The sequence below is a fragment of the Solea solea genome, chromosome 17 (assembly GCF_958295425.1).
Source record: "Solea solea chromosome 17, fSolSol10.1, whole genome shotgun sequence".
Taxonomy (NCBI): domain Eukaryota; kingdom Metazoa; phylum Chordata; class Actinopteri; order Pleuronectiformes; family Soleidae; genus Solea; species Solea solea.
In genome coordinates, this window is record NC_081150.1 from 19,855,613 (window position 1) to 19,873,396 (window position 17,784).

The 17,784-nt window shown below is 39.7% G+C and overlaps 4 protein-coding genes across 4 annotated transcripts; all 4 read right to left on the bottom strand.

The window, feature by feature from the left end:
- Window positions 1–1,471: 1,471 nt before the first annotated feature.
- LOC131443553 (zinc finger and SCAN domain-containing protein 2-like) lies at window positions 1,472–3,806 on the bottom strand. Its single transcript, XM_058613247.1, has 3 exons — window positions 3,527–3,806; window positions 2,459–2,806; window positions 1,472–2,301 (listed from the first exon to the last, which is right to left on the bottom strand). Exons 1-3 carry the CDS (start codon window positions 3,696–3,698, stop codon window positions 1,604–1,606), a joined length of 1,218 nt encoding a protein of 405 aa, XP_058469230.1. The 5' UTR covers window positions 3,699–3,806; the 3' UTR covers window positions 1,472–1,603.
- A 902-nt stretch (window positions 3,807–4,708) lies between these two features.
- Window positions 4,709–7,515, bottom strand: LOC131443560 (oocyte zinc finger protein XlCOF22-like). Its single transcript, XM_058613258.1, has 2 exons — window positions 7,219–7,515; window positions 4,709–6,480 (listed from the first exon to the last, which is right to left on the bottom strand). The coding sequence occupies exons 1-2, from the start codon at window positions 7,388–7,390 to the stop codon at window positions 5,750–5,752; spliced, it is 903 nt and encodes a 300-aa protein (XP_058469241.1). The 5' UTR covers window positions 7,391–7,515; the 3' UTR covers window positions 4,709–5,749.
- A 682-nt stretch (window positions 7,516–8,197) lies between these two features.
- On the bottom strand, window positions 8,198–12,290 carry LOC131443556 (zinc finger protein 239-like). Its single transcript, XM_058613250.1, has 2 exons — window positions 12,005–12,290; window positions 8,198–10,476 (listed from the first exon to the last, which is right to left on the bottom strand). Exons 1-2 carry the CDS (start codon window positions 12,216–12,218, stop codon window positions 9,539–9,541), a joined length of 1,152 nt encoding a protein of 383 aa, XP_058469233.1. The 5' UTR covers window positions 12,219–12,290; the 3' UTR covers window positions 8,198–9,538.
- Window positions 12,291–13,087: 797 nt separating this feature from the next.
- LOC131443565 (zinc finger protein 41 homolog) lies at window positions 13,088–15,382 on the bottom strand. The gene is made up of 2 exons (XM_058613263.1): window positions 15,082–15,382; window positions 13,088–14,144 (listed from the first exon to the last, which is right to left on the bottom strand). Exons 1-2 carry the CDS (start codon window positions 15,254–15,256, stop codon window positions 13,579–13,581), a joined length of 741 nt encoding a protein of 246 aa, XP_058469246.1. The 5' UTR covers window positions 15,257–15,382; the 3' UTR covers window positions 13,088–13,578.
- Window positions 15,383–17,784: the final 2,402 nt, after the last annotated feature.

Below are 17,784 nucleotides of genomic sequence, written 5' to 3' on the forward strand. Positions count from 1 at the left end.
GTAGTCGTGGGGGAGAGGGGTTGTGGTTTGGCGGGCTTGAGATCTTGTCGCTGCTTTTTGCAGATGATGTAGTCCTCATGGCTTCGTCGGTCTGTGACCTTCAGCGCTCACTGGATCGGTTCGTGGCCGAGTGTGAAGCGGTCGGGATGAATTTCAGCACCTCTAAGTCTGAGGCCATGGCTCTTAGCAGGAAACTGGTGGAGTGCCTTCTCCGGGTAGGGAATGTCTCCTTGCCCCAAGTGAGGGAGTTCAAGTATCTCGGGGTCTTGTTCACAAGTGAGGGGACGAGGGAGCAGGAGATGGGCCGGAGAATTGGAGCGGCTGGTGCGGAACTGCATTCGCTTTACCGCACAGAGCCAGAAGACAAAGCTCTCGATCTACTGGTCAATCTTCGTTCCTACCCTCGCCTATGGTCATGAAGGTTGGGTCATGACCGAAAGAACGAGATCCCGGGTACGAGGGGCCGAAATGGGATTCCTCAGGAGAGTGGCTGGCTTTTCCCTTAGAGATAGGTTGAGATGCTCGGTCATCCAGGGGGAGCTTGGAGTAGAACCGCTGCTCCTTCACGTTAAAAGGAGCCTGTTGAGGTGGTTTGAGCATCTGGTGAGGATGCCTCCTGGACACCTCCCAAGGGAGGTGTATCAGGCACGTCCAGCTGGAAGGAGGCCTCGGGGTAGACCTAGGACAAGGTGGAGAGATTACATCTCTACTCTGGCCTGGGAACGCCTCGGGATCCCTCAGTCGGAGCTGGTCAATGTGGCTCAGGAAAGGGAAGTTTGGGGTCCCTTGTTGAAACTGCTGCCCCCGCGACCCGGCCCCGGATAAGCGGATGATGATGATTATGATGATGAACATCAATGAATGACAAATTGCTGTTAGGCCTTGTTTCACCGGTCATTGTGGTCGTCTAGATTGAACCCAGTGGTCTTCTCATCAGCTGAATTTTTTGGACGAATGTCCAAGCACCGTTTAAATGCAGTAAATACTACGGCTGACGTTACCTCACCCAGCTTTGAACGCAATATAGAAGGAGGTGCAATATTCCTTAGTCCTCTTATGACCATCATGATGATGTGACCATCTGAATTTATTTAGATTTTATGACTGTAGAATTGTTTCTGCCCCTTTCTCCAAGATAACTTTGACTTTTTAATATCTAGCAATTTTTCTTTCAACTGTTTAGGCCACTACATAGTTTTTGAATTTTCGAGATATCAAAATGGTCAAGGAGTTATAGTCATGAGGAGTATGCCAAATCCTGAACGTCTTTATTTCTCACATATCTGGACAAATATCACAAATTATTCATTTTAAACATGTTATTCAAAATAAAGACTCAAGATTATAGACTGATAGCCCACTATTTTACATGTGTGTGGGGTCTAAAATCAATCATTTTAAAATGATGGGGGGGGTGTATGCCCCCATCATTTTAGAGATTTTTTTTTATCTAATTTGAAATATCAAGTTTTGTTTAGAGAAAAGACATTTCTTGCAAATCTTGCAAACATGGGGCTTTTCACCTGTGTGAATTTGCCTGTGGTTTATCAAATTTTTTCTTTGTCCAAAACACAGTCCACATGTGCCACAGGAAAATGGCTCCTCACCGGTGTGAATTCTCGTGTTTTAACAGTGTATCTTTACGTGCAAAGCGTCGCTTACAAATGTTGCAAACATGGGGCTTCTCGCCTGTGTGAGTTCTTGTGTGGTTCATCAAATGCGAATTTTGTCGAAAAGACTTTCCACATGTTCCACAAGAATAGGGCTTCTCACCTGTGTGAATTCTTTTGTGATCTATCAAATTTCGAATATATCTAAAGCATTTCTTACAGACGTTGCACATATGGGGCTTCACATGTGTGTGGATATTTTTGTGTCGAGATAATGTCGACCTCACTGAGAAACACTTTCCACATGTTTCACAATAATAGGGCTTTTCACCTGTGTGAGTTCTTTGGTGGTTTATCAAGGTCCCTTTACCTGCAAAGCATTTCTTACAAATGGCGCACATATGGGGCTTTTCACCTGTAATATTTTTCGTGTGGACTGTCTGATCTTGACTCTCAGCTGAGGGAGAGAGGAGCTGGTGGTCAGTGTCTGGTTCTGGTTCCATGTGATCACTTTCTTCATTATCAGGAGTCAACATAAAGGTATCAGCCTCCTGCTTCAGTTCAGGCTGCTCCTGACTGGTGCAGATTTCCTCTTCTTCTTTAATCTGAAGAGACTCTGGTTCCTCTTGGTCCACATTGGAGTTCCCCTCCTGCTCAGTGAGAACCTTCTCCTCATGATGCTGTTGAAGCTCTGCAGACAAAAAGCACAGGTTGCGAATGTCATGGCAGTGAAATCATTTAACTGAGGTTATTTTTGTAAATCAGGCTCAATCCATTGTGATCTGGATGGGGGGCAGTTCTATATGAGCCACATTGTATTTATTAAAAAACAGTGAGGTTTGACAGACCTATCTGCTGTAACTGTACTTCAGGTTTCCAAAGGATCTCCAACTGTCTGCGCTGATCCACCTCTTCCTCGTACAAGGCGACGTGTTCTTCTCCAGGGTTGATTTCTGTCTGATCTTGACTCTCAGCTACAGTAGAAAGGAGCTGGTGGTCAGTGTCTGGTTCTGGTTCCATGTGATCACTTTCGTCATAATCAGGGGTCAACATAAAGGTATCAGCCTCCTCTTCCTCTTTAATCCGTAGAGACTCTGGTTCCTCTTGGTCCAGAAAGGGGTTCCTCTCCTGGTTACAGAGCTGCTGCTTAGTCTGACCCTCCTCCTCCTCCTCATTGACTTTCTGCTGTGGAAGCCCTGCAGAAACAAAGAGACACAAGGAACATAATAACAATTGTGATAATCACAAAAAGGCAATACAGTTAGCTTTAGATTGGACACTAATTGGTCAAGTAATAGCACTATCGGCATATTTGTTACTACTAAAAGAGTTATTCCACTCTATTCTTGTGTTCTTTTTTTTGAACATCTGCTGTTTTTATTCTTTTATGATTGTGACCGCCCATGGACACAGTATGGCGACAGATATACCAAGATCTGTCTCATACTACTTGGATAATCTTCCTCCAGTGAAATTGTGGACAGCAATAAGGAGCAGCCTACAGCAACAACTACAGCTCTGTTGGATTCTATTCTGTTTCCATTCTACCCCTAGGAGTCCGCAATAAAGATTTAATTGAATTTACGTTTTTGCCCCATTCTTAATCGTGTCCTTCTGTGTTGTAGTGTGTGTTGGGGCGAACAATATTCCAGGGGGGTTCCAGTACGTAGTACGCAAGGAATCAGACAACAACAAAAAAAACCTCAAACGTTGAAATTAGCTGTCATTCAGGGATTTCCTGTAAAAGCGGACGTTTATTTTGAAAGGTGCCTGGAACCATCGAACGAAACAGAGCGAACTTTACAATGAAACGCACTCAACAACAAAAAGTAAAAACGTCAAAAAAAAAAACACAGACGGTGACATGGGAGAGGAACAAAACGAGACACAATAATCATCATGCTGCTTGTACAGACCTTTCCGCTGTAACTTGACTTTACGTTTACAAACGATAGCCAACTGTTTGCGCTGACGATCCACCTCTTCCTCGTACTCGACGACGATTCGTTCTACGTGTGTGAATATGTCTTCAGCAGCAGCAGTTAGTCGCCCGTGGATTACATCTCTCAAATACAGAAGTGAAGACATCGCTGCTTTGTTAACAACTGGAATATTTACCTGTGACACACGAACAACCCACCGTCTTTCCGCGTTTACTGTCCACACGGAGCTACACTTGCTTGCTTTGTGTTTGTTTACTTCCGCTGGGTGTTACAATTGTCAATTCCGGCAGAGCGAGCGGAGACTGAAGTTTTTGTTTCCGTCTTTAGTTCTGACTTTTTCCAAATCTAGCTTTTCATTTTATTTCAACAATTAATTAATTTACGTTGCATACCATCCGGTTTAAATGCCATCACGACATTATAATTTGTAAAGCAATAAATGATTTAATATAAAACACAAACGCAGGGGTATGTATTTGAACCAATTCATGAATGAATGATTGTCACACACTATGCACGATGCAAGATGTTTGCAGTATTTTAAAATACATTTTGTGTTTGAGTTTTTTGTTTGTTGTATGTTCAGATTTGTTCATTCATCTAAAATTCTTCTTACAGTAGCCTTCATTATCTATGATTTTGTCTCACATGTGGAAATATAAGAATCGTAGGGTGTTCAAAATCCATATACAAAAGCACAAATATGAAGGAGTGGCTTTCCTGTTTTTAGATATTATAATTCTTTGATCTCTAATATTTTGGCAGCAGGGCTTTACCTGTAAACTGATCTCTGCCGTCCCCTTGTGGCGACATATGGACAGTAACTCCATTGTTAATTCCACTTTGCAGAGAAGCCTCAGGCTTTAAAAACAGCAGAAGAAACCTGTCAGTAACTTATATTTGCAAGATTTAAAAACTCCAAAGTTACACTGAGTAGTAAATAGCTTTCCTGTCAAGTTAAATCTCACAAATTGAGATTAATCAGATTTGAACAACATAACTCGTAATCTGAACGTAGACTTTCTGTTTACAGAAAACAACACAATTTTGGCAAAATTAAGCCAGAGAAAATTGAGAATTAATAAAAGCTTTAAAGTAAAAGGGTAAGCTGTCAACATAGGATGAAGACTTTAAATGAGAGAATGACAATAATAATCTATGTATAGTCATTTTATTTCTTAACATCAACAAACTGTTCATTTAACAGAGGTGGTTTATAACAACAGCACACAAAAAATTTGGGTCGACAAACGTATATTTTTGCAAGAACTACAAACTCCGGGACTTTGTAGACTACAATAAATGTTTGACAGATATACAGTTTCAAAGATAAGAACAACCATCATATAAAAAAAATACAGTCCAAATGAAGAAGTTGACCAACTTGTTTTAATGCGCTACACAACAAGTCAAGCATTTTTAGAATCCTTTTTAGATCCTCCCCAGTCCTCTGCTGATCCAGGTAAGACAGAGAGCAGCCAGGACAGGGAGAGAAGACACAATATTCTGTCCAAAGCATATTGACGGACACACAGATTTTAATTTCAAGAATGTCTTTACTTAAAGTGTCATAAAATAAATGTAAATAACGTGTCAGGTTTTTTTTGCATTCTCCAAAAGGTAAATCAATAATTAAAAGGACATGCATTTATTCTACATTATCAATATTGATGTAGTTAAATTATCTTTACCTTTTTGTCTTTTTACTTGTACAGTTCCCAGACACAGTTTTCTACAACAACTATGACCTGTAAATGTCTGCACTTTACTTTCATTAGGTCTCTCTTTTTTTAGTCTCATTTAATGACTTCCTTTTAGCTTTCATATTCTAAAGTGAGTTTTATATCTGAAATTGTTTTGTGTCCGTAACTGTGTGCTGTAACTTGACCAGGACTCCCTGGGAGAAGAGATCTTGTATCTCAATGGGACCTTCCTGACTACAATTAAAAAAAAAAAAAAAAAAAAAAATGCAGAGAGGCCAAAAGTTGCTGACTTACATTCATTTTTAAAAATTTCTTTGACTTATTTCATTTTTTGCATGTAGTCATGCTATGGAAACACAAAACACTACTCAGCTCATATGTGATGTGTTCCTAACTGATGATCATTGGGGTCTGTTTACATGAGGTGTCACACGATTAAACTTGATTTGACACATAACCAAATGAGTTTAATTTTAAGGTGCTGCAGAGGTTCTCAGCTGTGAGTCTTCATGTGAGCCGTCAAGATACTTTTGACCGGAAAACTTTTCTGACAAATGTTGCACATATGGGACTTGTCACCTGTGTGAATTTTTCTGTGCCTTATTAAATTCGATCCATGTCGAAAACACTTTCCACACGTTTCACAAGAATAGGGCTTCTCTCCTGTGTGAGTTGTCATGTGTTCAATCAGAATGTCATGACGCCTAAAGCATTTCTTACAGACGTTGCAAATATGGGGCTTCTCACCCGTGTGAGTTACTTTGTGTTTAATCAAGTGTGAGAGTTGACGAAAACACTTTCCACATGTTTCACAGTAATAGGGTTTCTCACCTGTGTGAGTTCTGTAGTGGACGATCAAGGTACCTTTACCCGCAAAGCATTTCTTACAAATGTTGCACATGTGGGGCTTTTCACCTGGAATATTTCTCATGTGGACTGTCTGGTCTTGACTCTCAGCTTCATGAGAGAGGAGCTGGTGGTCAGTGTCTGGTCCTGGTTCCATGTGATCACTTTCTTCATTATCAGTAGTCAACATGAAGGTATCAACCTCCTGCTTCAGTTCAAGCTGCTCCTGCTCCTGACTGGTGCAGATTTCGTCCTCTTCCTCTTTAATCTGTAGAGACTCTGGTTCCTCTTGGTCCAGACTAGAGTTCTGCTTCTGGTTACAGAGCTGCTGCTCAGTGAGAACCTCCTCCTCATCATAGACATTGTTCTGTTGCCACTCTGCAGACACAAATAAACACAAGGACACATGTTGCGAATGTTATAGCAGTGAACTCATTTATCTGAGGTTATTTTTTTTACTGGATAGTTCAGCCTGACAGTATCTTTACTCACAGTTTACCGTGTAAAATTTAAGGTTTGTAAATCAGGCTCATTCCATTGTTATCTAGATGGGGGGGGGGGGGGCAGTTATGTACGAGTCACATTGTATTTATCAAAACCATTGAGGTTTCATTGACCTATCTGCTGTAAATGTACTTCGGGTTTCCAAAGGATCTCCAACTGTGCGCTGATGATCCACCTCTCCCTCATACAGGGTGGCGTTTTCTTCTACAGGTTTGCTTTCTGTCTGATCTTTGTCCAAATTGATTGATGTGTTTGTACTTTTTATTACTATATGGACCTCCTGTGAGTCTGCATTTAAGATTGAACTGAAACGTTTGCCCCACTCTTAACGGTGTCCTTCTGAGTTACTGTGCGGGGCGAACGATATTTCGTGAATAAAAAAACTTGAAATTATTTGTTGTTATAGAGCGATTTCCTGTAAAGGCGGAAGTTTATTTTAAAAGTATCAGGATCCGAGTGAAAAATCCAGGACTCGAGTAAAACATTTTTTTTTTAATTTATACAACAAAACGCACTCATTATAAAATCAAGTAAAAACGACAAAAAAACAGATGGTGACAAAGGGAGAGGAACATGATGAGACACAATAATCATCGTTCTGGTTGTACAGACCTATCCGCTGTGACGTTAGTTGAGGTTTGCGAACGACCTCCAACAGTTTGCGCTGACGATCCACCTCCTCCTCGTACTCGACGACGATTCTTTCTACGTGTGTGAATATTTCTTCGGCGGCAGCAATTAGTCGTCCGTTGATTAAATCTCTCAAATACAGAAGTGAAGACATTGCTGCTTCGTTAACAACTGGAATGTTTGACCTGCGACAAGCGAACAACCCACCGTCTTTCCGCTTTACTGTCCACACGGAGCTAAATTTGCTAGCAGCCTTTGTGTTTGTTTACTTCCGCTGGGTGCTACAGTTGTCAAGTTCCGGCAGCGAGCGGAGCCTGAAGTTGTTTTTTTCCGTCTTTAGTTGATTTTTTCAACTCTGTCTTTTCTTTTCATTTGACCAATACATTATATTTACAACGCATGTCGTACGGTTTAAATCCCATAAAGACTTGTGAATGATGTAATATAAAACACAACCAATTCACTAATTAATGATTGTAACACACCACGATTCAAGAAGCAATTTGCAAATCAGTAATTAATTTAAAATAGATCTTGTGGGGTTTTGTGTTGTTTCTTTCAACACTTTAAGGTCAGATTTGTTCATTCATCTTAAATGATGTCAGTCTTGTATAAAGTACCTTAAAGGGATACTTGTGTAAAAGTACAAGCATGTTACCAGAAAATGACATTGGCAGAAGTTGAAGTCACTTTTTTATAATATTATTCAAGTAAAAGTCTTAAAGTATATGATATTTACTGTACCTAAATACAATTATGTAAAAATATTTTTCTTTCAATAATTGTGGATTGAATGTTGGCTCAGTGGTAGGACAAGTTGTCTTTCAACTGCTCGTCTATGTGTCCTTGAGCAAGACACTTAACCCACGTTAAATGTGTGAACGGGTATGAAAGATGTGTGAATGTGTAAAGCAGCTCCTCAAGACAAGAAAAGCTTTATATAAATACAGAACATCATACCAACTCTTCTTCTGATTTTATTTGGTAGTAACGAGTAACAAAGTTAGAGGAAACATAGTGGAGTAATAGTAAAAAGTTGCTATAAAAATGAAGTACAGATACATGAAAACTACAAAAATTGACATTTGTCGCGACATGATGCCGCAACCGTGATACCAACACAAAATATGGACTGCTTATTATCCATAAAGTAGACCTAGAATGTCTGTAACTTCGTATGAAGGCAAAATGTCTCCCTGTCAACAGGTGTCCCACAACAGGTGGCGTATGAAAACAGCAGAGTGAATTTATTCACAGATTCAATCCTCATATGTTTATGTTTGAAAAGAAACACCGTCACAAACAGAGATGAGGACAAGAGTTCAGGATGTTTAGATGAACACTGGGTGAATTTCATGAAACCTGATGACACAGTTGACTATGTACAAAAAATACAAAAATACTGTGAATTCTTCTCGAAATTGTAGGGCAAGGCAAGTTTATGTGTATAGAATTCATACATGGGGGCAACTTAAAGTGCTTTACAAGGACATATAAATACATGAAGAAAATCACAGAATAAAAGCATGACATTAAAATGACAATCAAAATAAAAGCTAGACATTGAAATTAGACGAATGAGGTTACAGTCTGAGTCGACCTCCAATGTTCAAGAAATTTGTTCCACAGATGAGGAGCAGAATAACTGAATGCTGCAATCGTAGTTGCATCTCAACGGTTTTCTCTTGCTTAAACTTACAAAAACTTTTCTCGTCATGTTTTGTTCATGAACAATGGAAAACTTTCCATGGGAATAAACTGGACATTTTCAAAATCAGATTCAGGTTGTGAATTTCAAATGCAGTTGGTAAACAATTTATTTGTGGCATACTGTTTTACTTAAACTATCGATTTGATGCAAATACAGCCATGAAATATCAATGTTAATCCATAGCACACAACCTCTATAAACGTCTATCTATCTGAGGCCACGCCCCCTACATGACATAACAGATGATTTCTAGACACCTGAACCAAGGACTAGAAGTCATGTTTAAGATGATATGAGACAGATATTTGATCTGTGCTGTTTAACTATTAAATCAAAATGTGTATGTTAAATGTAAGCTAGGCTAGGCTTCTTCTGCCCCCAGCTGGACAATTTTCTTTGACCGTACAAGAAGTTTTACAACATCAGTTGTAAAAAAAATAATTTAATTTGTTCAGTTTACCATCTATACCTCTATATAGATTTTCTTTAAATTATCCAAAATGTCCAGTTCATTCTCATACAATTCCAATGAATTTTTTCCCAAATTGGAATATTTCCAAAATTCCCAAATAATGTAAATGTACCAAAAATTTACCCGGGAATTTTCCAACCCTTTGCAACAGTAGGTTTTTTTTCTCCCACAGTTGCTGCTGAAGGACTTGTGGACTTTTCATCTTTATGAGTTTTCATGTGAATTTCGAATTCACAGCGCTGCTCAAAACTTTCCCCACACGTGTCGCAAGAAAACTTCCCTTCATCTCTGTGAATTTTTATGTGCGTTTTCATTGTGGAAATTTGACTGAACATTTTCTCACACTTGTAGCAAGCAAACGGCTTCTCACCGGTGTGAGTTCTAATGTGATTTTTCAAATGTGTGAGCTGAAAAAAGCGTCTCCCGCACATTTCACAAAAATGTGGCCTCTCGCCTGTGTGACTTCTCATGTGAGCTTTCATCGCCGGGAATCGGCCAAATGTTTTCGCGCAGGTTTTGCAGGTGTATGGCTTCTCACCTGTGTGAGTTCTCTTGTGCAGTGACAAGTGATAAGGTCTTTTAAAACCTTTGTCACATATTTCGCAGGAAAATGGCCTCTCTCCTGTGTGAACTCTCATATGTAAGTTTACCTGATAATGTGTTGAAAATAAAATTCCACAAGTGTCGCATTTTAAAGACTTTTTGTATATGCGAGTTTTAGTCTTAGTTTTTTTGTTTTTGAGACTCTTTTTGAGATTCTTTTTGCCACTTCTCTTTTGAGGTTTTGAGTCCAAACATTTGCTTCCAGTCTGAGCAACAGGAGACCTGTGAGAGACAAGCTGGTGGTCAGTGACTGGTTCTGGTTCCATGTGTTCAGGTTCAGGAGTCAACATTATGGTTTCAGCCTCCGGCTTCGTTTCGTCTTCCTGACTGGTGCAGATTTCCCCCTGGTCCTCTTTAATCTGAAGAGACTCTGGTTCCTCTTGGTCCCGACTGGAGTTCCTCTCCTGGTCAGTGAGAACCTCCTCCTCCTCATGAATATGCTGCTGCCAAAGCTCTAGAGACACAGTCACAGGGAGTAGGTTAGAGCTGGAATAACAGCAAAAAGACAAAGACAATTGAGAGTCAAGTAATCATGCTGACTGGAAATTTGGAACAATAACATTTTTTATTCCAGTCAGCTTGATTCTCAAGTCCAGATTTGACCAGAATAGAGCTCCAGTAGCTGATTTCATGCAACCAAGGTAACGCCCCCGGCAGAAAAGGACGCATAAACTAGACAACGCATAAATTAGTAGGTGGTCAAACCAAACCGTAAAATCATCCATGCCACATCCGTGCCTGCGGAGAGTTTTCTCTGCTGCGGGGTTAATAGTAAATAGACTCCGCACTCGCCTTCTTCCCAAAGGTTGAATAAATATTTGAAATTTGCAAAAGTCTCTCATTGTTATTATCACTGCTTTGATGGTCAATGTTGGACATTACATTACATTACATGTTGTTGAGCCTAAAATTTAGTAGTACTGTACAGTGTAGAATATTTTCCACCCTCTGCATCGTTGCTGCAAAAAGAAAGAGAAAAAATGGCGCAAATTCGACAAAAATTCGATGCGTGGACCTCGTCAATCAACTCTCAAAATGCCATGTCATTCCCATTCCTACTGGATGTGTGTCGCGCTGGATTTGCCATCTTTAGCCAGTAGACTCCAAAGTTGAATGTCTGTCACGAAGCCAGATTGCATCCATTTGTTTCCCTCCGGGCTCTCGTAAACTTTCAGTGACTCTTTGGATTAAGATAAAGGTAAATGAATCTAGTTGAAGTTGAAGATGTCAGGATACTTCAGGTCTGGATAATGCCTTCATACCCCGTTAACAAACTTGTAAAGTTGAAACAGCATCAGTCCTGCCATGATGGCGCTGTGAGCAAACTGAGCTAAAACCTGCTAACCTGTCCCAACACCACAGCAAAACAGTCCAACACAGTGAAAAAAGAATTTCAAACACGAAAAACAAACATAAACTTCCAGTTAATGTGCTGTCTAATGGTGAAAGAAACAGCAAACACATTGTAAAATCATCATATTTTTACTGCTCTCAGAGCCGGCCCATGGCATGAAGGAATTCCTTGGGGCCCTCTGGTAGAAACATGTTCACATATTAAAGAAATCTCAATACATTTAGATTTATTTGGTTTTATTTTGTAGATTTCTAAAAGAAAATTGTGCACATCTGTTCTGTGTTTTGAAAAACCCAAAGAACACTTTGAATTTGAAAGTAGGCCACTTATGTGGTTTTATTGCAGTCTAGGGTTAAAAAAAAAAAACAACAACAATAATAACAATAATAAAACAAGAACGGTATAAATAACACCACTGTAATAATTCAATTTATAGTGTTAACTTTGTGTTAATAATAGTCGAGCACCAGCTACTCTGCGGTGGTGCTCTAAAATCAAATACCAAATACAAATCAAATACCGGCCCTTCTTCAATGTTATTTGAATGGCGAAAAGACTGTGAAATAAGTCAAATGAGTCCCGTTCACTTGTTAGTGTTTATAATTAAGGGAATTGTGGTTGTACACACCTATCCGCTGTAACTTGAGTTGAGGTTTCCAGGCGATCTCCAGCAGCTTTCGCTGACGACCCACCTCGTCCTCGTACTCCACGACGGTTCTTTCAAACGCGCGGAATATTTCTTCGGCAGCAGCAGACAGTCGCTCGCAGATTAACTCGCTCAGAAACTGAAGCGAGGACATCGCTGCTTCGCTGACGACGGGCGAAATATTTACCTTCGACATCACGAACGACGCACTACAGCCTTTTCTAGAACCTTTCGTCCACAGTTAGCTAGAGGCTAACACTTCCGTCGTTTACTTCCTCGTCCCTTTTGAAGACTTCCCGCTTCCACTCGGAGCTCTAGCGCCTCTATATGTTAAATTGTGAAGTTCTGATTATTTTTATCAAATTAACTAAAACAGGCTGCACGGTTGGTGTAGTGGTTAGCACTCTTGCCTTTGAAGCAAGAAGACCTGGGTTCGAGCCCTGGTTGGAACAAGGGCTTTTCTGAATGGAGTTTGCATGTTCTCCCTGTGTATGCATGGGTTTTCTCCGGGTTCCTCCCACAGTCCAGACACCCTAAATTGACCGTGAGAGTGAATGGTTGTTTGTCTTTGTGTGTGTGGCCCTGCGATGGACTAGGGTTATGGGTTATGCCCTATGTCAGCCGAGACCCTCTGGTGGAGGATAAAGCGGTAGATGATGGTTGGATGGACTAAAACCTTTGGGATATTCTGTGAGACTTTCTTATAGATCACATTGGAGCAAGTTGTGCTATATCTATAATTAAAGTCATTCAGTTCAAGTATGTTTCCATTTCCATCCATTATATGTAAAACAGACCAATTTTGTCTTGACATCCAGTTTTCCATAAACATAGACCTCCCTCGACTCAATATCACCCTATTGTTCCACAATGGGACTGGTTAAGCGTTACTATGGCAAACGGTTTAAGGAAAAGTCGTAAAAAGCAGACGCCAGTGGCTCTTATTTTGAAAGCCAGGTTGAAAGGAAGTGATGCTATTTAAGATGTGTATGAAGAAAATAAAACACTTCACTGCCTAAGTTACAAAAATAAAAAGACTTTAAATGACAGCAACGACAACAATAATCCATGAATTAAAGTTTTATTACTTGCATTCCATTGTGTATAAAAATGGCACACATTTTTGCAAAAAAAATACAAAAACTCAAAACTTTAATTTCCAGTACTTTGAAGACTATGATACATGTTTTTAAAATACTGTTTCAATGGTAAGGACAATCATCATATGAAAAGGATAAAAATAAAAATAAAAATTGACTAAAATAGTAAAATCTAAAGAGACTACTGATGATCAGTAAACACAAATACCGTGACATACACTCATAGGCATTAGAAGCATTTATAATGTAATAAAATCAGAGACTAGATTCAGTTAGAAGTTTAAACCCACTGTCATGGCCAAGACAATGACCAATGGTGCATTTTACTCATGCCTTTAAAAGACGAATGGCTTCCATGAAGTTTCTCCTCCTTTTATACCAGTGACTCAACATCTATTTTGAGTGAAGTTTACATCTTGGATTTGCAGTTTGAAAGTTGTGCAGTGCATCCACAGCTTAATATTTTACATGGTAAATATAACATAATGGCTGCGACGCCTGTACGTCAACAGGTGCTGCAGTGGTGTTCTCCCTCTTCTCATCTATGTGAGATCTTTTGTGTTTTTTCAAATGACCATTATATCGAAAACACTTTCCACATATTTCACAAGAAAAAGGCTTCTCACCTGTGTGAATTCTTTTGTGGCTTGTCAATTCTGAACTGTGTCTAAAACACTGTCCACAAGTTTTACAAGAAAATGGCCTCTCATCTGCATGAATTCTCATGTGCTCCATGAAGGAATGTTTTTGCCTAAAGCATTTCTTACAAATATTGCACACATGCTTTTCACGCTCTGGTTTTATGTGATCACTTTCCTCATTATCAGGACTCAACATGAAATTATCAGCCTCCTGCTTCAGTTCAAGCTGCTCCTGCTCCTGACTGGTACAGATTTCCTCCTCTTCCTCTTTAATCTGTAAAGACTCTGGTTTATCTTGGTCCAGACTGGAATACCTCTCCTGGTTACAGAGCTGCTGCTCCTCCTCCTGCTCCTCCTTAAGAACACCTTTCTGTGGAAGATCTGCAGACACAATGGAATAAGTTAGGACATTAATAAGAAAGGTAAAAAGTGAAAACAGCATCATGTTTAAGGTTTAACCAACAAACCCCGATACCAATGAAGTTGGGACGTTGTGAAAAACGTGAATAAAAACAGAATACAGGTATTTGCAACCAGGATGTTCTACAGTTGTTCACTGCAAATGTGCATTGCTTCTTTGTCGTTTTCCTGACTGATTCCTGAAATACTTTCTGAGAAGGAAATGCCCAATTGTGCCGCACAAGTGAACTCCATCTAACTATATTTACTGCGGACGGAGAGTCTGGGACACACACAAAAGATCAGCACCAGGACACAGCACAGACGAGCTGTGGATGACATGATAGATGATTGACCTTGATGAATCAACCTAATTCCTTCCGAATAAAGCTACTCAAGTCATCCAGTGAAAATTCTTGTATTTTTTAATCTCACTATATGCATCACACAAAAAATATTGCAATGTCAGTTTTTTCCAATTTTGTGCAGCCCTAATGTCGAGTGGTATCACGTGTATGCCCCTGCTTTGGTGCACAGTGACGGATAAAATGAAAGTAAAGCACAAACAGAAGGAAGGCTCCAACCATCTCCCTTCTTCTTCTTCTTCTTTTCCTTTCGGCTGTATTGTGTTAATTATTTTACGTAATTAACACAATGCTGTGACTTCAATTCATGAAACTGATTCGTATTCAAAATAGGACTTGTTGCTTCATAAAAAGTATTATTGTTTTTCGGGCATTTCCTGTAGAGCCGGAAGTTTATTTTGAAAAGCCCACGTCGCGAGAAGAAAAACTCGAGTAAAAAAAGTGAACTTTACAACAAAACGCTCTCAGAAGAAAATGAGACATAAAAACACAGATGGTGACAAAGGGTGAGGAACATAACGAGACACAACCATCATCATTGTGCTTGTACACACCGATCCGGTATAACTTTAGTCGAGGTTTACAAACGATATCCAACAATCTGCGCTGACGATCCAACTCTTCCTCGTACTCCACGACGATTCTTTCTACATGTCGGAATATTTCTTCAGCAGCAGCAGCTGTCGAGCGCTCAAAAATTAAATTCCTCAAAAACTGAAGTGAAGACATCTCTGCTTCATCGACAACTGGAATATTTTACCTGCGACACTCGAACAAATCCCCGTCTTCCCCCTTTACTGTCCACGCGGAGCTAACGTTGCTACTAAGGTGTTCTCCGCATGTGCGAAGTGACACTACTTCCTGTTTCGCTAGCGAACCGTGAAACGACTACGAACACCAAACAGCTTAAACACGTGTATTTTATTTGACTGGAATCACGACTGTGAAACATTTGTATGGTTAAGCGTTAATATGGCAAAAGGTTTGAGGAAAAGTCGTAAAAAGCAGACGTCAGTGGCTCTTGGAAAGCTAGGTTGAAATGAAGTGGTGCTATTTAAGATGTAATAAAACACTTCACTGCCTAAGTTACAAGAATAAAAAGACTTTAAATGACAGCAACGACAATAATCCATGAATGAAAGTGTTATATCTACAACCCTTCCTCATACACGACGATACTTTCTACTTGTGTGAATATGTCTACAGCAGCAGCAGTTAGTCGTCCATTGATTAAATCTCTCAAATATGGAAGTCTAGACGTCGCTGCTTTGTCAACAACTGGAATATTTGACCTGCGACACACAAAAAAACCACCTTCTTATACTGATACAGGATAACAAACAGGAGTATTAAAATATCAGGATTTTATAAAATAAAATGCCAGTTTATTATTAATTACATTTAAAACACTTAAGCGTGATTCCGAACAACAAAGTCTTACCTTTACCACTGACTGAGGATATACCTAGCCTACATAGCATCAATTTTATTATCCCATATATTGACAGGTTCTGAAAATATGTGTCTTTTTTGTAAAACTGCTCCCCCTCTGGTACATCATGGAAACTACAGTAAAGACACAATTGGAACAGGAAAAGGAGCATTTTATTAAAATATCTTTGAGCAAACGGTCTCATACACCTTTCCTACAAATGCTGCAGTTGATTCACTCTTGACTCAGCAGTTCCTGTGTGGTCTCTGAAAAATAAATGCTCTGCCAGATATTATGGAAACACAAAACACTCCTGCTTTCCTAACTGATAATCATTGGAGTCCGTTTACATGAGGTGTCACATGACGATAATAATATTTTCATTCAAGTTTGAAATTGGTACATAAATGCTTTTTGGAAAAGATTTTCGATAGGTGCTGCAGTGGTATACAGTATTGCTGCTCAATTGTGAGTTATGTTGCAAACATGGGGCTTCTCACCTGTGTGAGTTCTTTTGTGGTTTATGAAATATTTCCTTTGCCGAAAACACTTTCCACATGTTTCACATGAAAGCGGCTTTTCACTTGTGTGTGTACTTTTGTGGATTGACAAATGTGTAATTTGTCGGAAAAACTTTCCACACGTTTCACAGGTATATGGCTTCTCACTTGTGTGGGTTCTTTTGTGGATCATCATGATGTCTTTACATGCAAAACATTTATTGCAAATGTTACAAATATGGGGCTTCTCGCCTGTTTGAGTTCTCATGTGGTACATCAAGGTGCGTTTACGCGCAAAACATTTCTCACAAATGTTGCACAGGTGGGCTTCTCGCCTGTGTGAGTGATTTTGTGGTTTATCAAGTATTTTCTTTGTAAAAAAAGACTTTCCACATCTTTCACAAGAAAACGGCTTCTCCCCTGTGTGAGTTCTCATGTGGATTATCAAGTTACCTTTACCTGCAAAGCATTTCTCACAAATGTTGTACATATGCTTTTCACTCTCTGGTTCCATGTGATCACTTTCTTCATAATCAGGAGTCAACATAAAGATATCAGCCTCCTGCTTCAGTTCAAGCTGCTCCTGCTCCTGACTGGTGCAGATTTCCACCTGCTCTGCTTTAATCTGTATAGACTTTGGTTCCCCTTGGTCCAGACTGGAGTTCCTGTCCTGGTTACAGAGCTGCTGCTCAGTGAGAACCTCCTCCTCATTACAGACATTCTGCTGTGGAAGCTCTGCAGACACAAAGAGACACAAAGGAACAGGTTATGATTGAACTAAAGCTTTTTTTCCTACAGGATATTTCAGATTGCTCTTTCAGAACTACACTGAATGCAAAATGGTTTCACAAATCCTTGGAGCCGTTATGATGCACAGTGATTGTGGGTTGCCATTTTGGACAGGAGTGAGTACTCCTATCGTGTGCCTCATATTCATTCTCCCCAGGTACTGACGCGCCAGATGTGTCAACAGGAGACCAGTGATTGGAGGTGCAAGAGGAGAAAAAGCTGTCTTCCAAAGGAGGGAAGTTGTGGACGCATTAGTGTGTGGTGAGACCGTGATCAAACATATTGAAATCTGGCATATTGAGATCCATGTGATCAGTGTATATAGAGTTGTGAAGAAGATGATTTATAATATATAAAAACTGATGAAAATAAAGTTTTTTAAACTAAGGAATTTTATTTCATTTTTATTGCTAAAGGTTTATACAGTCGTTGTAGTCGAAGCCAGTGGCTCTTATTTTGAAGGACATCGCAAAAGGAAGTGATGAAGGGCTTTTCATCTGCAAATTTGCCCACAAAACTTTTCTTTAAAAAGTTGC

Coding starts and splice junctions, on each gene's coding strand:
- LOC131443565 (XM_058613263.1), bottom strand. CDS start 15,256: ATGTCTTCACTTCAGTTTTTGAGGAATTTAATTTTTGAGCGCTCGACA. Junction 14,145..15,081: donor ACTAAAGTTATACCGGATCG/GTGTGTACAAGC, acceptor TTGTGTCTGCAG/ATCTTCCACAGAAAGGTGTT.
- LOC131443556 (XM_058613250.1), bottom strand. CDS start 12,218: ATGTCGAAGGTAAATATTTCGCCCGTCGTCAGCGAAGCAGCGATGTCC. Junction 10,477..12,004: donor ACTCAAGTTACAGCGGATAG/GTGTGTACAACC, acceptor CTGTGTCTCTAG/AGCTTTGGCAGCAGCATATT.
- LOC131443560 (XM_058613258.1), bottom strand. CDS start 7,390: ATGTCTTCACTTCTGTATTTGAGAGATTTAATCAACGGACGACTAATT. Junction 6,481..7,218: donor ACTAACGTCACAGCGGATAG/GTCTGTACAACC, acceptor TTGTGTCTGCAG/AGTGGCAACAGAACAATGTC.
- LOC131443553 (XM_058613247.1), bottom strand. CDS start 3,698: ATGTCTTCACTTCTGTATTTGAGAGATGTAATCCACGGGCGACTAACT. Junction 2,807..3,526: donor AGTCAAGTTACAGCGGAAAG/GTCTGTACAAGC, acceptor TTGTTTCTGCAG/GGCTTCCACAGCAGAAAGTC. Junction 2,302..2,458: donor AGTACAGTTACAGCAGATAG/GTCTGTCAAACC, acceptor TTTTGTCTGCAG/AGCTTCAACAGCATCATGAG.